The sequence below is a fragment of the Salmo trutta genome, chromosome 26 (genome assembly GCF_901001165.1).
Source record: "Salmo trutta chromosome 26, fSalTru1.1, whole genome shotgun sequence".
Classification (NCBI taxonomy): domain Eukaryota; kingdom Metazoa; phylum Chordata; class Actinopteri; order Salmoniformes; family Salmonidae; genus Salmo; species Salmo trutta.
This window is the reverse complement of record NC_042982.1, coordinates 42,224,985-42,250,110: the sequence shown is the minus strand read 5'-3', so window position 1 is coordinate 42,250,110 and position 25,126 is coordinate 42,224,985. Positions and strand designations below refer to the sequence as shown.

At 42.9% G+C, this 25,126-nt stretch overlaps 3 protein-coding genes and 1 long non-coding RNA gene across 6 annotated transcripts in view; 1 reads left to right on the top strand and 3 right to left on the bottom strand.

Moving 5' to 3' along the window:
* Window positions 1-4,375, bottom strand: part of usp32 (ubiquitin specific peptidase 32) — a 99,754-nt gene extending 95,379 nt beyond the window's left edge. For both annotated transcript variants that reach the window (XM_029715987.1, XM_029715988.1), the window contains exon 1: window positions 4,167-4,375. In XM_029715987.1, coding sequence (XP_029571847.1) covers window positions 4,167-4,224 — 58 coding nt within the window. In that variant the 5' untranslated portion in view covers window positions 4,225-4,375. The remainder of the gene's footprint in view (window positions 1-4,166) is intronic.
* A 7,708-nt stretch (window positions 4,376-12,083) lies between these two features.
* Window positions 12,084-13,044, bottom strand: LOC115163828 (uncharacterized). The gene is made up of 2 exons (XR_003869815.1): window positions 12,589-13,044; window positions 12,084-12,276 (listed from the first exon to the last, which is right to left on the bottom strand). It is a non-coding gene; the product is annotated as an uncharacterized LOC115163828 (long non-coding RNA).
* A 2,253-nt stretch (window positions 13,045-15,297) lies between these two features.
* On the top strand, window positions 15,298-17,187 carry tmem97 (transmembrane protein 97). Of its 2 annotated transcripts, XM_029716026.1 has the most exons (4): window positions 15,298-15,569; window positions 15,775-15,919; window positions 16,401-16,677; window positions 16,791-17,187. In XM_029716026.1, exons 1-3 carry the CDS (start codon window positions 15,453-15,455, stop codon window positions 16,673-16,675), a joined length of 537 nt encoding a protein of 178 aa, XP_029571886.1. In that variant the 5' UTR covers window positions 15,298-15,452; the 3' UTR covers window positions 16,676-16,677; window positions 16,791-17,187. The 2 variants fall into 2 exon arrangements, with proteins under 2 accessions (XP_029571886.1, XP_029571885.1); XM_029716025.1 differs by having other exon boundaries at window positions 16,401-17,187.
* Window positions 17,030-25,117, bottom strand: ift20 (intraflagellar transport 20 homolog (Chlamydomonas)). Its single transcript, XM_029716027.1, has 5 exons — window positions 25,019-25,117; window positions 19,524-19,700; window positions 19,164-19,249; window positions 18,770-18,873; window positions 17,030-18,001 (listed from the first exon to the last, which is right to left on the bottom strand). Exons 2-5 carry the CDS (start codon window positions 19,648-19,650, stop codon window positions 17,920-17,922), a joined length of 399 nt encoding a protein of 132 aa, XP_029571887.1. The 5' UTR covers window positions 19,651-19,700; window positions 25,019-25,117; the 3' UTR covers window positions 17,030-17,919.
* Window positions 25,118-25,126: the final 9 nt, after the last annotated feature.

Here is a 25,126-nt window from a genome sequence, read left to right as displayed (position 1 = left end):
ATCTAGGCCGCCTAACCTATCGCACCTATCAGGCTAGATGAAGTCTTCAGCCAGATCAGCCTAATTATTCTCCGACTCCTACAATGGGAAGAACAGAGAGAGTCAACACGTGACTGCCTGCTTGCTCAAGAAAAGCACAGTGTAGTCTTACTTTAGTTGTTAAGCAACAGACACCACACTATGTCGCCATGAGAACAGCTCTAATTTCCTTTCTGCTTATTTCTGTCACACCACCCATCCCGTGACCACCCGGTAGATAGGATATAGGTGATTCCATGGGCTCGGTGTGCTTTATAACATATGATCATATAGCATGGGAATCTGAGGAATGCTTGGCTGTGTCTCATGTCACCATGTTGCCTAGGAGGGGTGTCTAAGGCACTGCATCTCAGTGCAAGAGGCATCACTACAGACACCCAAATCAAATGTCACATACACGTGGTTAGCAGATGTTAATGTGAGTGTAGCGAAATGCTTGTGCTTCTAGTTCCGACCGTACAGTAATATTTAACAAGTAACCTAACCTAACAATTCCACAACAACTACCTTATTCATTCCTTTACACTTGTGTGTGTATAAGAAATGAATAAGAATATGTACATAAAAATATATAAATGAGTGACGGCCGAACAGCATAGGCAAGATGCAGTAGATGGTATAGAGTACAGTATATACATATGTGATGAGTAATGTAGGGTATGTAAACATTATATAAAGTGGCATTGTTTAAAGTGGCTAGTGATACATTACATCAAGATGGCAAGATGCAGTAGATGGTATAGAGTACAGTATATACATATGAGATGAGTAATGTAGGGTATGGAAACATTATATGAAGTGGCATTGTTTAAAGTGGCTAGTGATACATTTATTACATACATTTTTCCATTATTAAAGTGGCTGGAGTTGAGTCAGTATGTTGGCAGCAGCCACTCAATGTTAGTGATGGCTGTTTAACAGTCTGATGGCCTTGAGATAGAAGCTGTTTTTCAGTCTCTCGGTCCCAGCTTTGATGCACCTGTACTGACCTCGCCTTCTGGATGATAGCGGGGTGAACAGGCAGTGGCTCGGGTGGTTGTTGTCCTTGATGATCTTTTTTGCCTTCCTGTGACATCGGGTGGTGTAGGTGTCCTGGAGGGCAGGTAGTTTGCCCCCGGTGATGTGTTGTGCAGACCTCACTACCCTCTGGAAAGCCTTACGGTTATGGGCGGAGCAGTTGCCGTACCAGGCGGTGATACAGCCCAAAAGGATGCTCTCGATTGTGCATCTGTAAAAGTTTGTGAGTGTTTTTGATGACAAGCCGAATTTCTTCAGCCTCCTGAGGTTGAAGAGGCGCTGCTGTGCCTTCTTCACGACACTGTCTGTGTGGGTGGACCATTTCAGTTTGTCCGTGATGTGTACGCCGAGGAACTTAAAACTCTCCACCCTCTCCACTACTGTCCCGTCGATGTGGATGGGGGGCTGCTCCCTCTGCTGTTTCCTGAAGTCCACGATCATCTCCTTTGTTTTGTTGACGTTGAGTGTGAGGTTATTTTCCTGACACCACACTCCGAGGGCCCTCACCTCCTCCCTGTAGCCGTCTCGTCGCTGTTGGTAATCAAGCCTACCACTGTGGTTTCGAATACAGGCTGTATCACAACAGACCGTGATTGGGAGTCCCATAGGGCGGCGCACAATTGGCCCAGCATCGTCCGGGTTTGGGCGGTGTAGGCAGTCATTGTAAATAAGAATTTGTTCTTAACTGACATGCCTAGTTAAATAAAAGTTTTTTTTTGCTATACACGACTATAGTGGGTTGAGTCACTGATGTGATATTCCTGTCCGGTTTGTTGTGAAATCCGTTCCCTCAGGCTCATGCAGTAGGGGAGATCTTCGTGGGCTATATGTAACAGTGTAGGTTCCGTCCCTCTCTTCGCCCCAACCCGGGCTCGAACCAGGGACCCTTGCACACATCAACAACTGACACCCCACGAAGCATCGTTACCCATCGTGCCACAAAAGCCGCGGCCCTTGCAACGCAAGGGGAAACCCTACTTCCAAGTCTCAGAGCGAGTGACGTCACTGATTGAAACGCTGTTAGCGCGCACCACCGCTAACTAACTAGCCATTTCACATCGGTTACATATACTCCACCTTGTCTCAGGCTAGTAAGTTGGTGTTCTGTTGATATCCCTCTGATGGTGTTGGAGCTGTGCTTTGGTTGGTCCCATCCGGGGCTATCGTTGGACAGGGCCACAGTGTCCCCCGACCTTCCCTGTCTCAGTATCTATTCTAAAATAGTCTGTGCCGGGGAGCGTGGGTAAGTCTGTCCTATCTGATGTAATAAATCTGTGCTCCTGATACGGTTTCTGCTTGCAGCTATGGAAGCCTGACCTGTTCAGTGGTCCTTGTCCCGGACCTGCTGTTTCGTCTCTCTACCTCTCTACCTCTTTACCTCTCTACCTCTCTACCTCTCTACCTCTCTACCTCTCTACCTCTCTACCTCTCTACCTCTCTACCTCTCTACCTCTACCTCTGAACATTCAGCTATGAAAAGACAACTGACATTTACTCCTGAGGTGTTGACCTTTTATACACCCTATATAAGCACTGTGATTATTGTTTGACCCTGTTGGTCATCTATGAACATCTTGAAGAATGATCTATGCTTAATGGCCATGTACTGTTATAATCTCCTCCCGGCACAGCCAGAAGAGGACTGTCCACCCCTCATAGCCTGTTTCCTCTCTAGGTTTCTTCCTGTGTTCCTGCCTTTCTAGGGAGTTTTTCCTAGCCACCGTGCTTCTACATCTGCATTGCTTGCCGTTTGGGGGTTTTAGGCTGGGTTTCTGTATAAGCACTTTGTGACATCTGCTGATGTAAAAATGTCTTTATAAATAAATGTGATTGGTTGATAGCCTACAGTAGATTGAAAGAGGATGGGAAGGACTAGCTAATCAGTCCCTTCCAAAGGCCAGGCAATCAGTCAGTCAGTGGACCTTTCAATGCAGTTCAACTGTCAGGAATAAACAGCATATCAAACATACAGCAAAACAGAAATAGGTTAACTTCCTGTGATCAATACTGGAATATAATCCTTCAGTCCTACACCACAAATTGTAAAGGGCAATGGGTCTAAATGCACATTACCATACGAGGTCAGTGACAGAACTCAATGTGTAACACATTTAGCTAATGAATCCTGGCAGACAAAGTTCAGTTGTTACGACTGCAGAGACCAAAGTACAACAAGTATCACCTAATCAAATAAGATATTTTCAAGAGCTTCCTGATAGATAATCACCCGAGTCTTACATCAATGAATTAAACTAACAGACGATACGCAGAACTAAAACAAATTGATTCAATATTTGATCCTAAACATTTTGGCTGGTACGAGGCTACATCTATCCGGTCTAACCTCTACAATGCCCTTGTGATAATTGTCTCAATATCTGATCTGAAGAGAGAAATACATCCTGCCGGCCTAGTACAAGAACACAGCTGACATCTCATGCTTTCTCTCTATATAGTGATTGGCTCAAAAACTGTAAAAAAATAAAATTAAATAAATAAATAAAAAAGAACAACAAAAAAATGTCCCTAATCAACTCGTACAGTAGACTAGATGGGTTATGCCGTGTGAGATCTAGCAGACACAAGTAGAGAATGTTATCTTGGTTATTCACGGATCAAGCTTGTTATCACTCTCTCTCTGTGCTTGTGGATGTGGGCAGCGCCTGATTGATAAACAGTGATACACATTCACGTAGTTATTAACGTTATCCCCAGAGCGCTCTATTCCAACATAATCACAAATATTGTGTGGCCTTCACTATATATATATATATATATATATATACACATACACACACACACACACACACACACACACACACACACAAACACACACCATTGTTGTTAAAATGCAATGCTTTGATTGCAGAAGGCAGTCTGTTTTGAAACACTTGACACTGACAGCTACCTCAACGATTCACTAGCAATAAACTTGTCAATGTGTACAATGTGATATTATTAAGCAACGCAGGCTAGCTATCCGCACAGCGTTGCAGGGAACATGCCCACGGCAGGAGAATGCAAGTTCCACGGTCTTCGCATGACACTCTCCCGTAACTGGGTTCGTTGACTAGACAACCCATCTCTAGCGGCTACAGTAGTTAGCTTACCTCTTTTAATGGCCTCGTCATACGAAAGGAAACCTATCCTTGACTCTTTTGCACCCATGTTGCCCTCATTTCACTAAAGATGTGAGGAAAATAAAAAATGTTGAGTGTATGAACGGCGCCTGTTGACTTGTCCGTTTGTTGTGAAATCCGTTCCCAGCTGTGCGTCTTGCTGTGTTTTTAAGGAACGACGCCTCTCCTCGCCTCCGCTCCGCCTCCCCCTCCCCTCTCCTCGCCTCCGCTCCGCCTCTCCTCGCCTCCCCCTCTCCTCGCCTCCACCTCCCCCTCTCCTCGCCTCCCCTCGCATCCCCCTCTCCTCGCCCCCTCCTCTCTTCGCCTCCCCCTCTCCTCGCCTCCGCCTCCCCCTCTCCTCGCCTCCGCCTCCATGCTTGCTTTGGTCACATGATCGGGATTCCTAGGGTCACTTGATTGGTTGACATGAAATGATTGCGCAAATATGTCTTTTTACGGTCTATGCGCATGAGATGAACAATAACATACAGCCAGCTTTCAGATGCTGTAACAATTATGCAGCGCTTTACCCACAATGTAACAGTCTTGCAACGCTATATTGCCAAATTGTTTCACACAATAATACAGTTTTGGGGCTGTCTGTCCTACTTTAACCTATAATGTTACCATTTTGTAAAACTGTCAGAGCTGTCCTTGTCTCTGGCTCTCCCTTGTGGATATATTTGAAAAGGTTTCATCATAAAGTTTGCAGAATATGCATTGCATAAGGTAAGGCTTGTCTAGACTGTACTAAAGTGTGAAAGTTATTTGTCTAACAATTGGTCTGTTGCATTGGATACACTCGTTTTTCGCTATTAGAATTAATACATTCTCTATTATGTTTTTTTTATTTTTTTATTTCACCTTTATTTAACCAGGTAGGCAAGTTGAGAACAAGTTATCATTTACAATTGCGACCTGGCCAAGAAAAAGCAAAGCAGTTCGACACATAACAACACAGAGTTACACATGGAGTAAAACAAACAGTCAATAATACAGTAGAAAAATAAGTCTATATACAATGTGAGCAAATGAGGTGAGATAAGGGAGGTAAAGGCAAAAAAAGGCCATGGTGGCAAAGTAAATACAATATAGCAAGTAAAACACTGGAATGGTAGATTTGCAGTGGAAGAAAGTGCAAAGTAGAAATAGAAATAATGGGGTGCAAAGGAGCAAAATAAGTAAATAAATACAGTAGGGGAAGAGGTAGTTGTTTGGGCTAAATTATAGATGGGCTATGTACAGGTGCAGTGATCTGTGAGCTGCTCTGACAGCTGGTTCTTAAAGCTAGTGAGGGAGATAAGTGTTTCCAGTTTCAGAGATTTTTGTAGTTTGTTCCAGTCATTGGCAGTAGAGAACTGGAAGGAGAGACGACCAAAGAAAGAATTGGCATTGGGGGTGACTGGTGAGATACACCTGCTGGAGCGTGTGCTACAGGTGGGTGCTGCTATGGTGACCAGTGAGCTGAGATAAGGGGGGACTTTACCATGTGCTGTATGCATGCTTGTATGTGTAATAAAACATGATTATCTACAATATCTAGTCACTTGCATAGATCAGCAATAATCAATAATGTTGACACCTAAACAAGATGAACAAACATATTTTTATTCAAGTGTACCTATCTGAGCCCTATACAACGAATGCAGTTTGAGGAGTTAGCGACGGTAACTTTGGTCAACTCTTGAGTTCAACAACGGGATAACCGGTAGTACCAAAGTGGCTTGCCTTTTATTAGCCAGGTGTCACGATCCTCGTCTTCTGACGATATCGCGAAATCCCTGTCGGAGATCGTGGACCAATACGCAGCAGGTTGTGTGCTCAACATCATGTTTATTAAACACCTTGATCACGAAAAAAACAATAGATGCAGACAACACGACAGGAGACAGTTTCGCAGGCTATACCTAGCAGTGCAAAAAACAACTACCCACGAAACACAAAGACAAACACACCCTACTATATAGGACTCCCAATCAAAGGCAACTCAACACACCTGGCTTCAATTGAGAGTCCAACCCCAATTAACTAGACATAGAAAACCAGACATAGACCAGTGACAAACCACATAAACATACATCAACTCCCCTCTGCCACGTCCTGACCAAACTACAATAACCAAATATACTCTATACTGGTCAGGATGTGACACCAGGTTAATTTCTATAGCAACGATTCATTCAGATCTAACCTGCTCCGAGGCAGGTTAACCCAGGTCTAACTACATTTATCCGGAATAAAGTGTCCGAGCAGCGTGTTGAGGACCAATGAAATCTGATTCTCTCTCGCAAAGACGGCATCATAATCCATTTCGTTTTGATAAAATATTTTATTAAACAAACATGTTTGTGTGTTGAATTGTAATGTTAAAATACCTATCACATTGCACATTTAGCATTGATAACTACACCAAAGCAATCACATGAAGACAGTACTTCTAAAAGTCTACTTCACACAATAGTCTGATGAATTTCCAACACAATTTGTCTTTCATTTTGATTTCGGGAAATTAAAATGTGGCACAGTTTTGCCCATGGATTGATGTTTAAGCATTGCCTCAATGAAGAGTTCTGCGTTCGACTAGCCACGTGTGACATGCACACACAGTCAGACAACCCTGCTAGATTTAGCGGCAGATGGACAAGCAATATCCACTGTCATAGTACAGATGAAGCCTGAGCTGGAGTGTGAAGATAACCGAAGCTGGCTAGCTTTAGAAAACCCTGACTAGATCTAGCTTGCTTTGTACTATACCCCTCTGGTGGTATATCTAACTATTTCTAATCAGTGGAGGCTGCTGAGGGGAGGACGGCTCATAATAATGGTTGGAAAGATATCAAACACATGGAACCCATTCCACTCACTCCTCTCCAGACATTACCACAAGCCAGTCCTCCCCAATTTAGCTGCCACCAAACCTCCTGTGTTTCCAATACATGGAAAATTACACTGTCACTTGACTTCTGACTCTGCAACTGGATCCTGAACTTCCTGACGGGCTGCCCCCAGGTGGTGAGGGTAGGCAACAACATACCCGCTATGCTGACCCTCAACACTGGGGCCCCCTCAGCGGTGCATGCTTAGTCCCCTCCTGTTCACCCACGACTGCTTAGCCGTGCACGACTCCAAGACCATCATTAAGTTTACCGAAGACACAACGATGATGAGACAGCCTATAAGGGAGGAGGTCAGAGACATGGCAGTGTGGTGCCAGGACAACAACCTCTCCCTCAACATCAGCAAGACAAAGAAGGATTACAGAACTACAGGAAATGGAGGGCCAAGCATGTCCTTATCCACATTGACGTAGTTGTAGTGGAGCTGGTCGAGAGCTTCAAGTTCCTTGGGTGTCCACATCACTAAGACATTTTCAGTCGTGAAGAGGGCTGAAAAGATTTGGCATGGGTCCTCAGATCCTCAAAACTTTCTACAGCTTCACCATTGAGAGCATCTTGACTGACCTTGGTATGGCAACTGCTTGGCATCCGACCGCAAGTTGCTACAGAGGGTAGTGTGTACGGCCCAGTACATCACTGGGGGTGAGCTCCCTGCCATCCAAGACCAGGCGGTGTCAGAGGAAGGCCCTAAAAACTGTCAAAGACCCCAGCCACCCAAGTCATAGACTGTTCTCTCTGCTACCGCATGGCAAGTGGTACTGATGCACCAAGTTTGGAACCAACAGGACCCTGAACATCTTCTACACCCAAGTTAAAAGACTGCTAAATCAAATCAAATGTTATTTGTCATATGCTTTGTAAACGACAGGTGTAGATTCAAAAATGTATGTATTTATAAGGACTGTACAGAAACACAGCCTAAAACCCCAAACAGCAAGCAATGCAGATGTGGAAGACCTTCCCAACAATGTTGAGAGAGAAATATTAGGAATAAACACAAGGAATAAATACAGAATGTGTAACGATAACTTGGCTATATACACGGGTACCAGTACTGAGTCCATGTGCAGAGGTACAAGGTAATTGAGGTAGATATGTAAATATAGGTAGGGATACAGTGACTAGGCAGCAGGATAGATAATAAACAGTTACAGCAGCTTATGTGATGAGTCAATAAATAGTTAACCAATAGCTACCTGGACTATCTGCATTGACCCTTTTCAAACTTCCTCTTTTGACTCATTGCATTCGCTTCTGATTATTATCTATCCTGCTGCCTAGTCACTTTATCCCTACCTATATGTACATATCTACCTCAATTATCCCTACCTATATGTACATATCTACCTCAACTATCCCTACCTATATGTACATATCTACCTCAATTATCCCTACCTATATGTACATATCTACCTCAACTATCCCTACCTATATGTACATATCTACCTCAATTATCCCTACCTATATGTACAGTTTAAGCCCGAAGTTTACATACACCTTAGCCAAATACATTTAAACTCAGCTTTTCACAATTTCTGACATTTAATCCGAGTAAAAATTCCCTTGTTTTAGGTCAGTTAGGATCACCACTTTATTTTAAGAAGGTGAAATGTCAGAATAATAGTAGAGAGAATGATTTATTTCAGCTTTTATTTCTTTCATCACATTCCCAGTGCATCAGAAGTTTACACTCAATTAGTATTTGGTAGCATTGCCTTTAAATTTTTTAACTTGGGTCAAACGTTTTGGGTAGCCTTCCACAATCTTCCCACAATAAATTGGGTGGATTTTGGCCCATTCCTCCTGACATCGCTGGAGTAACTGAGTCAGGTTTGCAGGCCTCCTTGCTCGCACACGCTTTTTCAGTTCTGCCCACAAATTTTCTACAGGATTGAGGTCAAGGCTTTGTGATGGCCACTCCAATACCTTGACTTTGTTGTCCTTAAGCTATTTTGCCACAACTTTGGAAGCATGCTTGGGGTCATTGTCCATTTGGAAGACCCATTTGCGACCAAGCTTTAACTTCCTGACTGATGTCTTGAAATGTTGCTTCAATATATCCACGTAATTTTCCTGCCTCATGATGCCATCTATTTTGTGAAGTGCACCAGTCCCTCCTGCAGCAAAGCACCCCCACAACATGATGCTGGCAAAACAGTTCTATTTTTGTTTCATCAGACCAGAGGGCATTTCTCCAAAAAGTACGACCTTTGTCCCCATGTGCAGTTGCAAACCGTAGTCTGTCTTTTTTATGCCGGTTTTGGAGCAGTGGCTTCTTCCTTGCTGAGCGGCCTTTCAGGTTATGTTGATATAGGACTTGTTTTACTGTGGATATAGATACTTTTGTACCTGTTTCCTCCAGCATCTTCACAAGGTCCTTTGCTGTTGTTCTGGAATTGATTTGCACTTTTCACACCAAAGTACGTTCATCTCTAGGAGAAGGAACGTGTCTCCTTCCTGAGCGGTATGACGGCTGTGTGGTCCCATGGTGTTTATACTTGCGTACTATTGTTTGTACAGATGAACGTGGTACCTTCAGGATGAACCAGACTTGTGGAGGTCTACAATTTTCTGAGGTCTTGGCTGATTTCTTTGATTTTCCCATGATGTCAATCAAAGAGGCACTGAGTTTGAAGGTAGGCATTGAAATACATCCACAGGTACACCTCCAATTGACTCAAATGATGTCAATTAGCCTATCAGAAGCTTCTAAAGTCATGACATACTTTTCTGTAATTTTCCAAGCTGTTTAAAGATACAGTCAACTTAGTGTATGTAAACTTCTGACTCACTGGAATTGTGATACAGTGAATTATAAGTTAATTAATCTGTCTGTAAACAATAGTTGGAAAAATTACTTGTGTCATGCACAAAGTAGATGTCCTAACCGACTTGCCAAAGCTATAGTTTGTTAACAAGATATTTGTGGAGTGGTTTAAAAACAAGTTTTAATGACTCCAACCTAAGTGTATGTAAACTTCTGACTTCAACTGTACATATCTACCTCAACTATCCCTACCTATATGTACATATCTACCTCATGGACTCAGTACTGGCACCCTGTGAATATAGCCAAGTTATTACCTCCTACCCCTGCACATCGACTCTGTACTGGCGCCCCGTGTATATAGCCAAGTTATTACCTCGTACCCCTGCACATCGACTCTGTACTGGCACCCCGTGTATATAGCCAAGTTATTGTTACCCATTGTTGATTTATTCCTTTCAAATAATTTTATTATTATTTATTTTTTAAAGTCTGCAGTGTTGGCAAGGACCCGTTTATAGGCATTTCACTGTTGTCTACACCATGTTGTTTACGAACCAAATTTGATTCGATTTTTACTTGACATTCAGCTACATAAGATGTCATTATATGTGTCATGTCTTATTTATGATCATATCATGAAGTACAGTTCAAAGGTTTTATCGTTTTGTGAACTATGATTGTCCCGGCCTTGTTCAGAGATGTAGCCTTGGCCTAGATCTGTAATCTACAGACATCCTCTCAGAAACATTCTCTAATCACTCTCACAGGTTGAGGTTCATTCCAATGTTTTCAGTCTCCACTGTTCTATCAGAGTCCTCCTCCTCCCTTTCATCAGAGTCCTCCTCCTCCCTTTCATCAGTCATCCTCCTCCCTTTGTCAGAGTCCTCCTCCTCCCTTTCATCAGAGTCCTCCTCCTCCCTTTCATCAGAGTCCTCCTCCTCCCTTTCATTTCCTTTTAGCTCTGTTGATGTCCCTTTTCCCCTCTTTCCATCTCTCCCTGGACTATTGGTCCTCTGCCTCCTCTCCTTCACTCTCTTCCTCCACTGGACCCCAGTCTTCCTCCCTCTTCCTCCACTGGACTCCAGTCTTCCTCCCTCTTCCTCCACTGGACCCCAGTCTTCCTCCCTCTTCCTCCACTGGACCCCAGTCTTCCTACCTCTTCCTCCACTGGACTCCAGTCTTCCTCCTCTCTTTCCTCCACTGGACTCCAGTCTTCCTCCCTCTTCCTCCACTGGACTCCAGTCTTCCTCCCTCTTCCTCCACTGGACTCCAGTCTTCCTCCCTCTTCCTCCACTGGACTCCAGTCTTCCTCCCTCTTCCTCCACTGGACTCCAGTCTTCCTCCCTCTTCCTCCACTGGACTCCAGTCTTCCTCCCTCTTCCTCCACTGGACTCCAGTCTTCCTCCCTCTTCCTCCACTGGACTCCAGTCTTCCTCCCTCTTCCTCCACTGGACTCCAGTCTTCCTCCTCTTCCTCCACTGGACCCCAGTCTTCCTACCTCTTCCTCCACTGGACTCCAGTCTTCCTCCCTCTTCCTCCACTGGACTCCAGTCTTCCTCCTCTCTTTCCTCCACTGGACTCCAGTCTTCCTCCCTCTTCCTCCACTGGACTCTCCACCTCTATTTCAGCCCCGTCCTCATATTCCTCCTCTCTTCCATTGGTTCAGCAGTAGGAGGGGGTGGAAGGCAGCAGTAGGAGGGGGTGGAAGGCAGCAGTAGGAGGGGGTCGAAGGCAGCAGTAGGAGGGGGTCGAAGGCAGCAGTAGGAGGGGGTGGAAGGCAGCAGTAGGAGGGGGTCGAAGGCAGCAGTAGGAGGGGGTTGAAGGCAGCAGTAGGAGGGGGTGGAAGGCAGCGGTAGGAGGGGGTGGAAGGCAGCGGTAGGAGGGGGTGGAAGGCAGCAGTAGGAGGGGGTCGAAGGCAGCAGTAGGAGGGGGTCGAAGGCAGCAGTAGGAGGGGGTGGAAGGCAGCAGTAGGAGGGGGTCGAAGGCAGCAGTAGGAGGGGGTTGAAGGCAGCAGTAGGAGGGGGTTGAAGGCAGCAGTAGGAGGGGGTCGGAGGCAGCAGGAAGCACCTGTTGCAGTATTGATGGTGGTATAAAACAATGGTGTCTTCCTGGACAACTCATCATCCAACGGTTCATATGAAAAAGCCTTCATATTCTCCAACGAGGTACTACTCAAGATGCAAGGTTAAAAAAAACAGGCATGCATATGATTTGGCCTCAGCTTGCATTTTCTTTACAATCTGCTTTCTGATTTCTTGGGATACGGTTTCAAGGCTAACTTTGCAAAGGTGGCCACGTTGCTCATTGCCAAGTTATCAATCATGCCCGGAAATTCTCCAGCAATTACCTTCCTCTTCTGCTTCCACTCCTTGTTGTCAGGAAAAGCAATTCCTGGTTTTGAATGATTCAATTTTGGGTCGTATGTAATGACAACCTGCAAAATAATATGGAGCAGTCATTAGACCTATATTGTGAAAATACACGTTTAGATACAAGTACTTTACTACAGTGAGTGTGGGGGCTAGGTGTTGCACACACACATTCTGGACAGTGCAATAGTGCATGCATAGATCAGAAACATTACAAACATATACCGCCACCATGCACACAGGTTTCTGATAGAAATGCAATGGTAATCGACGGCTGTATAAGCTGCTGGTTAATATAGCAAGAGTCAATGTCTCAAAAATATAGACAGCGTTCTAGCTATAAAATGATAGAGGTAACTTTATAGTGTTATAGCTACCTCAACCATAATGTTCTTCTCAGGGGGACTTTGAAGAGGCATTGCAACTCTTCTTGGCACCCCTGCCTCTACCTGGTGGGCTTGGTTCCCTGTTGACGCTTCTTCTCAGGGACCTCATTCAAGTCATTACAGTTAGAACACCCAGTCTTGGTAGCATCTCTCCGTAGCTGTGTTCGAATACCCACACTAACATACTGTATACTACATACTTAATGAGTATATACTATTAGTTCATTTTAGTATACTATAAACAAACAGTATCGTTTCAGTTGAGCATACTAGAGCTTTGCCTGTCTACCGGAAGTTGATGCTGTTGCTATGCAACCTCTTGCTAGCTTGTTAGCATAACAAATGACTAGCTAAACATTTTACGATTTCGTGTCTTCGTAAATTAAATCTCGACTCCCAGAGTTCCCTCTTGAAGTTCGTAAATCCATACCTTTGTCAGATTGTCCATTTGTAAATTCAGAGCGTTTTGCTCTCAGAGCATTCAGCGTGCGCACACTAGACGTTCTGGCCGAGGAGTAGGGTTGATCCGTGCGTTCAACAGCAGTCAAGCACCCAAGCTAACTGGCTAACGTTGGCTAGCTACTTCCAGACACAAATGAGAGAACACCTCACTCTGACCATTTTACTCACCCTAGCAGAGCTGGTTAGGCTGTTTTTATGTTATCCAGAGAGTTGGTGACTGTAAATGTGCTGCTGGTGTAACCGATGTGAAATGGCTAGTTAGTTAGCGGTAGTGCGCGCTAATAGCGTTTCAATCAGTGACGTCACTCGCTCTGAGACTTGAAGTAGGGTTTCCCCTTGCGTTGCAAGGGCCGCGGCTTTTGTGGCGCGATGGGTAACGATGCTTCGTGGGGTGTCAGTTGTTGATGCGATGGGTAACCATGCTTCGTGGGGTGTCAGTTGTTGATGTGTGCAGAGGGTCCCTGGTTCGAGCCCAGGTTGGGGCGAAGAGAGGGACGTAACCTACACTGTTACACTGGCAACAACTGAATTACTATTTTTTTGCCAACGTTTACTGACACCGGCCATATTCAACGGGTGTTGTCCAACCCAGCGTTTGTAAATCATCAATTATTCTGCGTGAGTGCTCTGAAATCGGAGTAGATGGACAGAATTAACAATGTCCATTGAAACGCACGACTATTCCACTTAGCTTGAAGAAGGATGTGAATAATCAAGTCAATAAATGTTGGGTAGTTAGTTAGATAGGAGATAGCTAATATACTGCCTGACAAGTTTGATGTATTAGTAGCCAACTAACGTTGGCTAACATACCAGTAAAGTACATAATGCTGTAATGCTATGCGGTTCGTAAGGATAGCATAGCGAACAAATTGTCAGCCAACATAACGTGTAACGTAACATATTTGAAAAGTTATTACTTTATTACATTTACGTCATTTAGCAGACGCTCTTATCCAGAGCGACTTACAAATTGGTGCATTCACCTTATGATATCCAGTGGAACAACCACTTTACAATAGTACATCTATATCTTTTTTGTGTGTGTGTGTGTGTGGGGGGGGGGGGGGGGGGGGTTAGAAGGATTACTTTATCCTATCCCAGGTATTCCTTAAAGAGGTGGGGTTTCAGGTGTCTCCGGAAGGTGGTGATTGACTCCGCTGTCCTGGCGTCGTGAGGGAGCTTGTTCCACTATTGGGGTGCCAGAGCAGCGAACAGTTTTGACTGGACTGAGTTGGAACTGTGCTTCCTCAGAGGTAGGGAGGCGAGCAGGCCAGAGGTGGATGAACGCAGTGCCCTTCGTTGGGTGTAGGGACTGATCAGAGCCATATTACATCGCTCAACATTTTCTTACAATTTGTCATAATTAGTAAAAACAATGAATTTGTATCCGCTTTCGTCGGACTTTGGTTGCATATTTTCCACAATTACCATAATAATCTGAAAAGATATGAAGCCCCGCCCATTTCCTGAAGAATTGCATTATGGGTCCCTAAAAGCACAGAAATAGTGTCCACTGCATGTATTATTGTTATTTTTTTTGCCTTTTTATCCAATACCATTTACATTTCATAGTAGTCACAATAGCTCTTTCCACTGTTTTTACAGAACAATTTAATAACATTCGGTTCGGCAAGCAAGAAATTAGCCTTGCTGAAATCCCCCCCTTCTAATTTCCTTAATTTTGTGGCTAGAGTCAAATACTTTCTGTGGCACACATCAAGTCAAATACTTTCTATAGAACAAACTTCACATCAGGATAGGCAACCAAAATGAATAATTAATGTACGTGTGTTATATTAAACATAGAGGGAGTAAAATGTAGGCAAGCAATAAACATTTCAGAACAACTACTAGTCGAATAAGACATGGGAGAGATGACGAATTTTGGCAAAGATATTTATTTATGAACTAATACACTTGAAACAAATAGCCAAACCGGAAACTGCAAACATTACTAGTGCCTCCCCCGCGATCAAACGGAAATGAAACGCAGCCTAACATGATCAGAAATCTCAACGAGCAAGCAAAGTCACAGCAATGAAGAATTGAGTGTCGCGCTAAAATGACGTGTCATTTAATACTATAGAGCCTGGTTCAATTCTATTTGATCTACCTTCCTAGGCTTGAAGGAATTACAGGTCGAGGAAGGAAGGTTGCTCCATGTTTAACATGTTTGGACAGAGCCTACAGATTCAGAACCGCCTCTCAGCTAGATGAACCAAGCAAAAGGACCAATGGAATAGAACCATCCAACATGCGTTGCCACGACACTAGTCTGTCCCCCTTTTTCTTTCAACGCTGTCAAATTCTCATGCGTTCTCGATAGAAAAATCTAAATTAAAGCTTAGATAGCTGTTTATATTTTTGGTGTGTCTTTCCTTTGATACAATATGGGCATTCTTCGTATATTAGAAATTATATTTGTCTTTTATTTTGCTTCTCACATTCCTATTACATTATTCATTGATCTTCAAGCTTTGCTTCCTGCACAGATGTATCCTCAACAGGTAACGACGTTAAATTTGACTTGTTTAATTGACTAGTGTGTAGTAGTAGGTCCTTGAAGGAAAGTGTGTAGTGGGTGACGGTGACTGCGTCATATCACCATATTTTTTTTGTGGGGGGGGGGATGTTGGAAATCACTTGTAACAACCAATGTGCCTATAGTGATGCAACATTGAGTGTTTACATACATATATATATATTTTACAGCTGAAAGATGTTTTGAGATGGTATGGGGCTGAGTTCAGAGACCCCATGATGCTGGATCCCCCCATCTGGTTCAAGTCCTTCATCTTCTGCGAGGCCCTGGTCCAAACCCCTTTCTTCCCCATAGCTGCATACGCCTTCCTGAAAGGTCAGATAACATGGGATTCGTCCCAAATGGCACCCTTTTCCCTTTAGTTCAGTACTTTGGACGAAAGAGGTCAAAACTAGTGCACTACATAGGGAATAGGGTGCCATTTGGGACAACCCATATTGCCTAGCAAACTAATGTAAAAATCTGTGGTATTTGGAATTACAACATTTAAACCCATGTTGCAGGATACCTTTGATTTGGCATGTTGTAGATAGTCATTTAGTCATGTGTAACTCAAGTGTGACCTCTAGCGGATGCCCATTCCTTAACACCCCTCTATCAGTATATGTATCCCAAATGGCACCCTATTCCCTGTGTCCCACTACTTTAGACCAGGGCCCTGATTATAAGTAGTGCACTATATAGGGAATAGGACAAAGACGTCATAAAAATCAGACATGACGACAAGGCAGGTAAGTCTGTCATAACACTGAGGGAATCAACCTAATTCTGTTCCATCAACCATCCTCTCTTCCAGGAGGCTGCAAGTGGATCAGGACTCCAGCCATTGTGTATTCCACCCACGTAGTCACCACCCTGGTCCCCATCCTAGCCCACATCCTCTACTACCCCTTCCCCACAGAGCCCCACCCTGGCCCCCAGACCCAGAAGGAGCGTTACACCCTGGCAGTCATCTACGCTCCATACCTCCTGATTCCTCTGATGCTGCTGTTCACTATGCTCTTCAGCTCAGCTTATAACATCAACACTCAGGGAGGAAAGGGCTCAACTAAGGCCAAGAAGATCAAATAAGACACTCATTTCTAGCCTGAGTGCCAGTCTGTTTGTTCTATTGTCCAACTCCATTGCTGTCCTTGTCGCCTGTTTGGTTTGACAAGGAGTTGGCATGATGGCACAAACAGATTGGCACTCAGGCTACTAATCCACCTGTACATTCTGAATCTCGAGCTCTGTCCAGGCTATCATACCTCTAGTCTACAGTACTCATTTTCATAGTGATTTTTTTCCCTTCTCCTCACTTGATGAATTGTCAATTGGTACATTTCAAGTCAATAAAACATCATAGGTATGTTAAACAGTCTTAACAATGAATATGTTTTGATCATCACAGATTAGCAATAGTCAAGAATATTGACACCAAGAGAATCAAAATGTGCAAATCCTTTTTTATTCAAGTATATCTCATCTTTTGATGAAGGTTGGTCCACTAACTTTTAAACATGGATAAGATGAATGCAGAGGATGATATTTTCTAATGTCTTGATATATACTGTAAACATAAAATTAATAATATACCTTTGAAATGTACTTTACATTTATTTTTTATACACTGGCCTGAAATTCCAATAAGCCACCTGAGGATAAATGTTTTGATGTAGTACCACAGACAAAGGTGAAATTATAAAACTGTGAACATATTCATACCTTAGATGTAAACAGAATTAATATGCAAATGGGGGGGGCGGGCGCAACACACAGCAAAAATAAAATTAATTGTTTTCAAAATCATGAAATTATTTACAGTAACATGCACATACTGTACTTTGTTTTCCCCACTTGTAGAAAAGGTAATAAAACTATCTATACAGAGTAATTATTCAGTATTAAATAGTATAAATAAATTCCTTCATATATAAATAGTTTTCTTCCACCATTTGGTTGACTGACATACTGTAGTGTTGTGAAAGGCATGACACCTATAGAGCCTCAGGTTTGAACTATATTCAAGCATTCCAACACTTAAATGCTAAAAATAGATAACTTGGGGAGGATGATTGTCACTTAGACACCTGCTAGTGAGGAACATTTGATGGTGTTATACAGCTTCTTCTAACTTTGCATGTAGTCTGTCTGTCGGTGTCTGGGCCAAACCTGTGTTTTAGTTGGAACAGTTTTGGATTGCTTGTGAAGTGTAAGAGAGGTTGTTGTGTTCAGATGAGCGATTCCTGTGAACCCATAGTGTAGTGGATATCACCCATAGAAAACAATACAGGCACCCTGGAAACATGGTCACGAACACACACAGACTTCGGGCCTTATTTCTGAAGAATGAACTGTTCAATAAACTCATTCTGCTCAGCCTCCACTTTGGAGAGAGCTTCGTACTCGATGCGATACCTGGAATAGATTACAAACAAAGACAAACTTAATTAAACCACAGTAATTAACTGACTAAATAACAAAATAACTGACTAACTTTAAGGTCAACCACTGAGAATGAGACACAAACTAAATAGATTTCCACATCGTTATTGATTTCACAAAGAGACATGACCTCAGTCGTACATTTCTTGCCTAATACATTTTACAAATCACGTTCATTTCTGCCCTCAAAGCACATTTTACCAATCAGCTGTCCTCAGAACAAGATTGAAAAAAACCCAACAACTAGTCTTAGGCTGGGTGCCAGTTTGTTTCTGGTCTCTTTAATATAGCCTGGGTGCCAGTCTGTTTCTGGTCTCTTTAATATAGCCTGGGTGCCAGTCTGTTTCTGGTCTCTTTAATATAGCCTGGGAACCAGTCTGTTTCTGATCTCTTTAATATAGCCTGGGTGCCAGTCTGTTTCTGGTCTCTTTAATATAGCCTGGGTACCAGTCTGTTTCTGGTCTCTTTAATATAGCCTGGGTGCCAGTCTGTTTCTGGTCTCTTTAATATAGCCTGGGTACCAGTCTGTTTCTGATCTCTTTAATATAGCCTGGGTACCAGTCTGTTTCTAGTCTCTTTAATATAGCCTGGATACCAGTCTGTTTCTGATCTCTTGCCAACTCCTTATGGAATTGTCCTCCCAAACATGTTTGGCTTGACAATGGATTGGGCAAAAGCACAAACAGATCTGGGACCAGGCTAGCGAGATCAGATCTGGGACCAGGCTACAAGTCTTCTTACCTCTCCAGCTGCATCTTCTTCTCTGCTATCAGGGCCTGGAGCTGCTGTTGCTGGGCCTCCCTCTGCTTGGCCACAGACTTCAATAGGTTCCTGGCTCCAATAGCCTGGGAGAAGGAGGCAGTGCAGCAGCATGTTGTTCACCCAGATAAGAAGCCCTCAGTCATTCCCACAGAAAAGTGCAGCAAGTGTACTCAGTGGCCTAGCTAGCTAGCAGTCAAAGTACACCGTTTTGTTTTCAACCTGAAATTGCTTGCAGATAGTAGAGCCAGCGGTCACGTTGATCTAACTGACACGTTGAAAACAATTGACTTTGAATGAGTGAACAAAAAGTACGGCATCTGTGTGTGTGTGTCTGAGCCCTGTAAAGATGGACTAAGAAACTCACAACCCTTACCTTCATCTTTTCTGTCTCTGCCTCTTTTGCCAATTCATCCACCAGCTCAATGAGACCACCCACTATCTTCTGAAACTGGCTGATTTCTATGTATTGAATGAATGCACGAAAGTTAGTAAAACACCATTTGGTAAATTAGGTGTCAACAACATTTGAAGAACACAGTTTTAACAATAAGAACAGGTGTGAGTGGACATCTCCACAATATTCTATGCAAGTCATGAAACTTAAAACCAATGGTACAGTCCAAATGGCACACTATTCCCTTATATAGTGCAATAATTTTGCCCAGGGCCCACTATATAGGGAATATGCTGCCATTTGGGGCACAGTAACAGAAGCTAAATAGAATGCTCTTACTGTCAACAAAGTCTTCACACTCCTCCTTGAGCTCGGTGGTCTTCTGGTCCACCTCTGGTTCCAGAACCCGCAGCTTGTTGAGCTCATCAAAATGAAGACCAGCTTCAGCCAACGGGTCTTTCGCCATGGCCACAAGGCCTGTCTCCAAGAGCTGGGTTATAGATGGGGGGAGGGGGGCTGTAAAACACAGCATTAATACTATGAGATATATGGACGCTATAAAAAAAAAAATATATTATTTAACCTTTATTTATCCAGCATCTCAACAGTCTAAAGTGGCTTCCTTTCCTCATCTCTCATCTGCATTTGATCTAAAAGGGAGGAATAGGTGAAAGACAACTTGTGGACTTGTATACATTTTTAGTCAGGTCTGTCACATTAGTATAGCAACGGGCATGCCCCGCCTACCTGAGGGTCTATTTTTTATTTTTTTCAGCCATCCATTTCCTGTGTGAGGAGTGCTAAAATCAACTTGGCACTTAAATCTCGCTGTATCGATTGCTTTCATTTGACCCCTGCGGCTCTTTTAACACTCTTGCTTGTTGTGCCTGTCGTTTTCCCCCCCAGTTTATATTACAACCGCGGAAATGTTTCTCATGACCTGTCAAACACACCCTGGGAATGGGTGAAATGGAATATATTGTCTTTCCGTTGATTCTATAAAGAACGCTAACCGCTCGCGTTACGTCCTCATTGGTTTTTAGGAGCATATACCCACGTGGGTGATTGAAAGATGAACTGGAGGTTCACACTCCAGACCAGTTGGTGGTGGTAATCTACCTTAAAGTTGGTTGCCAACGGCCATATAAAGTCCAAAGAAGAAGACTGAAGGAGGAGAGATTACTAGAAACAAAATTCGGTTTACCCTTTTATCTGTGAATTAATTGTCAGCGTAGAAGACCTTCTGCACTTCAGGTAAAATAACAGTCTAATGTTTACATCCCAGGATAAATTAGCTAGCAACAGCAAGCTAGCAAGCTAAACTGGCATGAATGTTTGTTTTGATATTTCAACCTGCGTGTCCTGATTGCGTCTGGTGTGGATGGACAAAAATCAACATGCAGACGCACGCGCGCCCGTACTAGACAGCATGTACAATACCAGTCAAAAGGGTGGACAAATCAAAATATAGATTAGATTCTTCAAAGTAGCCACTCTTTGCCTTGATGACAGCTTTGCACACTCTTGGCATTCTCTCAACCAGCTTCACCTGGAATGCTTTTCCAACAGTCTTGGAGGAGTTCCCACATATGCTGAGCACTTGTTGGCTCCTTTTCCTTCACTCTGCGGTCCAATTCATCCCAAACATCAATTGGGTTGAGGTCAGGTGATTGTGGAAGCCAGGCCATCTGATGCAGCATTGACTCTCCTTCTTGGTCAAATAGCCCTTACACAGCCTGGAGGTGTGTTGGGTCATTGTCCTGTTGAAATACAAATGATAGTCCCACTAAGCGCAAACCAGATGGGATGGCGTATCACTGCAGAATGCTGTGGTAGCCATGCTGGTTAAGTGTGCCTGGAATTCTAAATAAAATCACTCACAGTGTCACCAGCAAAGCACCCCCACAACATCACACCTCCTCCTCCATGCTTCATGGTGGGAACCACACATGCAGAGATCATCCGTTCACCTACTCTGCATCTCACAAAGACACGGCGGTTGGAACCAAAAATCTCAAATTTGGACCCATCAGACCAAAGAACAGATTTCCACCAGTCTAATGTCCATTGCTCATGTTTCTTGGCCCAAGTAAGTCTCTTCTTATTATTGGTGTCCTTTAGTAGTGGTTTCTTTGCAGCAATTCGACCATGAAGGCCTGATTCACACAGCCTCCTCTGAACAGTTGATGTTGAGATGTGTCTGTTACTTGAACTCTGTGAAGCATTTATTTGGGCTGCAATTTCTGAGGCTGGTAACTCTAATGAACTTATCCTCTGCAGCAGAGGTAACTTCCTTTCCTGTGGCGGTCCTCATGAGAGCCAGTTTCATCAAAGCGCTTGATGGAACGTTCAAAGTTCTTGACATTTTCCGGATTGACTGACCTTCATATCTTAATGTAATGATGGACTGTCATTTCTCTTTGCTTATTTGAGCTGTTCTTGCCATAATATGGACTTGGTCTTTTACCAAATAGGGCTATCTTCTGTATACCACCCCTACCTTGTCACAACATAACTGATTGGCTCAAACGCATTAAGAAGGAAAGAAATTCCACAAATTAACTTAACAAGGCACACCTGTTAATTGAAAAACATCAAGGACAACAACCACCCGAGCCACTGCCTGTTCACCCCATTATCATCCAGAAGGCGAGGTCAGTACAGGTGCATCAAAGCGGGGACTGAGAGACTGAAAAACAGCTTGTATCTCAAGGCCATCAGACTGTTAAACAGCCATCACTAACACAGAGAGGCTGCTGCCTACATAGACTCAAATCATTGACCACTTTAATAATGTTTACATATCTTGCATTACTCATCTCTTATGTATATACTGCATTCTATACTATTCTACTGTATCTTAGTCTATGCCGCTCTGACATTGCTCGTCCGTATATTTATATATTCTTAATTCCATTCCTTTACTTAGATTCGTGTGTATATGTTGTGAAATTATTAGATATTACTTGTTAGATATTACTGCACTGTCAGAACTAGAAGCACAAGCATTTCGCTACACCCGCAATAACATCTGCTAAACACATGTGACCAATAAAATGTTATGTGAAATGCATTCCAGGTGACTACCTCATGAAGCTGGTTGAGAGAATGCCAAGAGTGTGCAAAGCTGTCATCAAGGCAAAGGGTGGCTACTTTGAAGAATCTCAAATATAAAATATATTTTGATTTGTTTAACACTTTTTTTGGTTACTATATGATTCCATGTGTGTTATTTAATAGTTTTGATGTCTTCACTATTATTCTACAATATAGAAAGTAGTAAAAATAAACCCTGGAATGAGTAGGTGTGTCCAAACTTTTGACTGGTACTGTAAGTGTCAGACGGTGCGCTAAATCACAAGGTATCGCGCGCATGTTGATTTTGTCCAACCACACTTGACGTGATCAGGACACACAGGTTGAAATATCAAAAAAACTCTGAACTAACTATATTAACTTGGGGACATGTCGAAAAACATTAAACATTCCTGGTAATTTAGCTAGCTTGTTTGCTGTTGCTAGCTAAATTTGTCCTGGGATATAAACACCCTTGCAGCGCATCAAGATTTTAGCGCCTGGCTACGCAGACGCTTATTGACGTGCGTGAACAGTTTGGATGCAATGATTGAATAATGTATGTGTACAATTATTTTGCAACACTCACACACGTAAAGCAAGCGGTGTGGGCTCCCGAGTGGCTCAGCGGTTTAAGGCACTGCATCTCAGTGCTAGAGGCGTCACTACAGACCCTGGTTCGTTTCCAGGCTGTATCATAACTGGCCGTGTTCGGGAGTCCCATAGGGTGGCGCACAATTGGCCCAGCGTCCTCCGGGTTAGGGTTTGGCTGGGGTAGTTCTGTTCACCGGACGTGCTACCTGTCCCAGACCTGCTGTTTTCAACTCTCTAGAGACAGCAGGAGCGGTAGAGATACTCTGAATGATCAGCTATGAAAAGCCAACTGACATTTACTCCTGAGGTGCTGACCTGTGATTATTATTGTCTGACCCTGCTGGTCATCTATGAACATTTGAACATCTTGGCCATGTTCTGTTATAATCTCCACCCGGAAGAGGACTGGCCACACCTCATAGCCTGGTTTATTCCTAGGTTTTGGCCTTTCTAGGGAGTTTTTCCTAGCCACCGTGCTTCTACACCTGCATTGCTTGCTGTTTGGGGTTTTAGGCTGGGTTTCTGTACAGCACTTTGTGACATCGGCTGATGTAAGATGGGCTTTATAAATACATTTGATTGATTGGTTGGCTGTCATTGTCAATAAGAATTTGTTCTAAACTGACTTGCCTAGTTAAATCAAGATTACACGTGAGAACTTTACCAGGTGACCCAAGCCAAATATGGAGTTGCAGGTTTGCCATATCTGTCATGTTTGTGCATAACTCTCCTATGTGCAAATCTTTATGGCAGTCACTTTACTTAAGGCCCTTGGAAATTACCCGCATAACTGCAGCCATAAAAAAACTTACAAAGCAATATATCAATTTACAAATACAAATGTTTGTGATAGTGAATTGCATCTGTGGATAGTGATTTACATTTTTATTTAACTAGGCAAGTCAGTTAAGAAGAAATTCTTATTTACAGTGACGGCCTAGGAACAGTGGGTTAACTGCCTTGTTCAGGGGTAGAATGACAGATTTTTACATTGTCAGCTCAGGATTCGATCCAGCAACCTTTCGGTTACTAGTCCAACACTCTAACCACTAGGCTACCTGCTGCCCCTTTGTGGATAGTGATTTAGATTTGTGGATTGGTACTTATTTGTACAGATCATTGGTGATTTACATTTGTACAGATCATGATACACGAATACAAAATGAATGTTGTGTGTTCACAATACATATGAATGATATTGATCCCATAGTATACTGCCACCACAGGTTACTCAGCCAAAAAGCACATTGAGGTTTAAAAAACAGATACAAAAACATGTTGTATCACAGCACCTCTCCTCTTTCTATAGATCTAATTTAACTGTACAGTGTGTATATATAAGAATATGTAAAATATGAATAGTGTGTAAATATGTCATCATCATCTCTTGGTGTCTTTCCAATATAACTCCCATTTTATTTTTGAATTTAATGTAACATCTTCAAAAAGTTGAGTATCTTCATCCATTGTCCAACATTTATTAGAATTATTACAATTATTTTACAACGACCGTTGCTGCTACATTAGTAAACTGTATTGTGACAGACAGGGATAACGTTAGTTAGGAAAATATTGTTCACACTAAAAAAAAAAAAAACGTAAAAAAACCCCACACAATTTGATTCTGTGACCTTTGACTAATCACTAACTAGCTATCTGATATAATTAGTTATATGCAATAACCTTTCATCTGCGCTAGCCAGCTGCTTCTTTGGCAACGTACTCTATAACTAGCTAACGTTAGCTATAATTTACAACCAGAAGGGCTCTCACTAACTACTTACATATATTTAAAAAAAAAAAATATATATATATATATATATATTCGCTATAGTTACTTACCAAGCCTCCTATCTATCTATCTATCTATCTATATATATATATATATATATATATAGCAAGCTAATTAGCTTTATCACAGCTTGTCCTGATGCCCTCATCGGACTGTCATGTTATGGGCTAACTGGATAATAGAGGAAGGCAAGAGGCTAGCAACGGCCAGTAGCAGGGCTAGCTAGGTAGCATTAGCTAACTGTTTTAGCTAGCCGACTAGGTATTTCATCGATAGCTGCTTGGTTACAAGCTGTGCAATAAAACAAAACAAAAAAACAGTCAAATCATTATTGTCTACAAGTGAGAACTCTTCAAGTCAGTCTTTCACTTACCTTAAATGTATTTCAATTTGATATCAATGTTGTGATTATGTGGCATAATCCACAGGGGACCGGCTGCGATGGAAACAGTTGTGTTTGGCCATGGGATGTACCTTCCGG

Coding starts and splice junctions, on each gene's coding strand:
- tmem97 (XM_029716026.1), top strand. CDS start 15,453: ATGGGCATTCTTCGTATATTAGAAATTATATTTGTCTTTTATTTTGCT. Junction 15,570..15,774: donor CACAGATGTATCCTCAACAG/GTAACGACGTTA, acceptor TATATTTTACAG/CTGAAAGATGTTTTGAGATG. Junction 15,920..16,400: donor TGCATACGCCTTCCTGAAAG/GTCAGATAACAT, acceptor CCTCTCTTCCAG/GAGGCTGCAAGTGGATCAGG.
- ift20 (XM_029716027.1), bottom strand. CDS start 19,650: ATGGCGAAAGACCCGTTGGCTGAAGCTGGTCTTCATTTTGATGAGCTC. Junction 18,874..19,163: donor CAGAGACAGAAAAGATGAAG/GTAAGGGTTGTG, acceptor TCCTTCTCCCAG/GCTATTGGAGCCAGGAACCT. Junction 18,002..18,769: donor AAGAAGATGCAGCTGGAGAG/GTAAGAAGACTT, acceptor AATCTATTCCAG/GTATCGCATCGAGTACGAAG.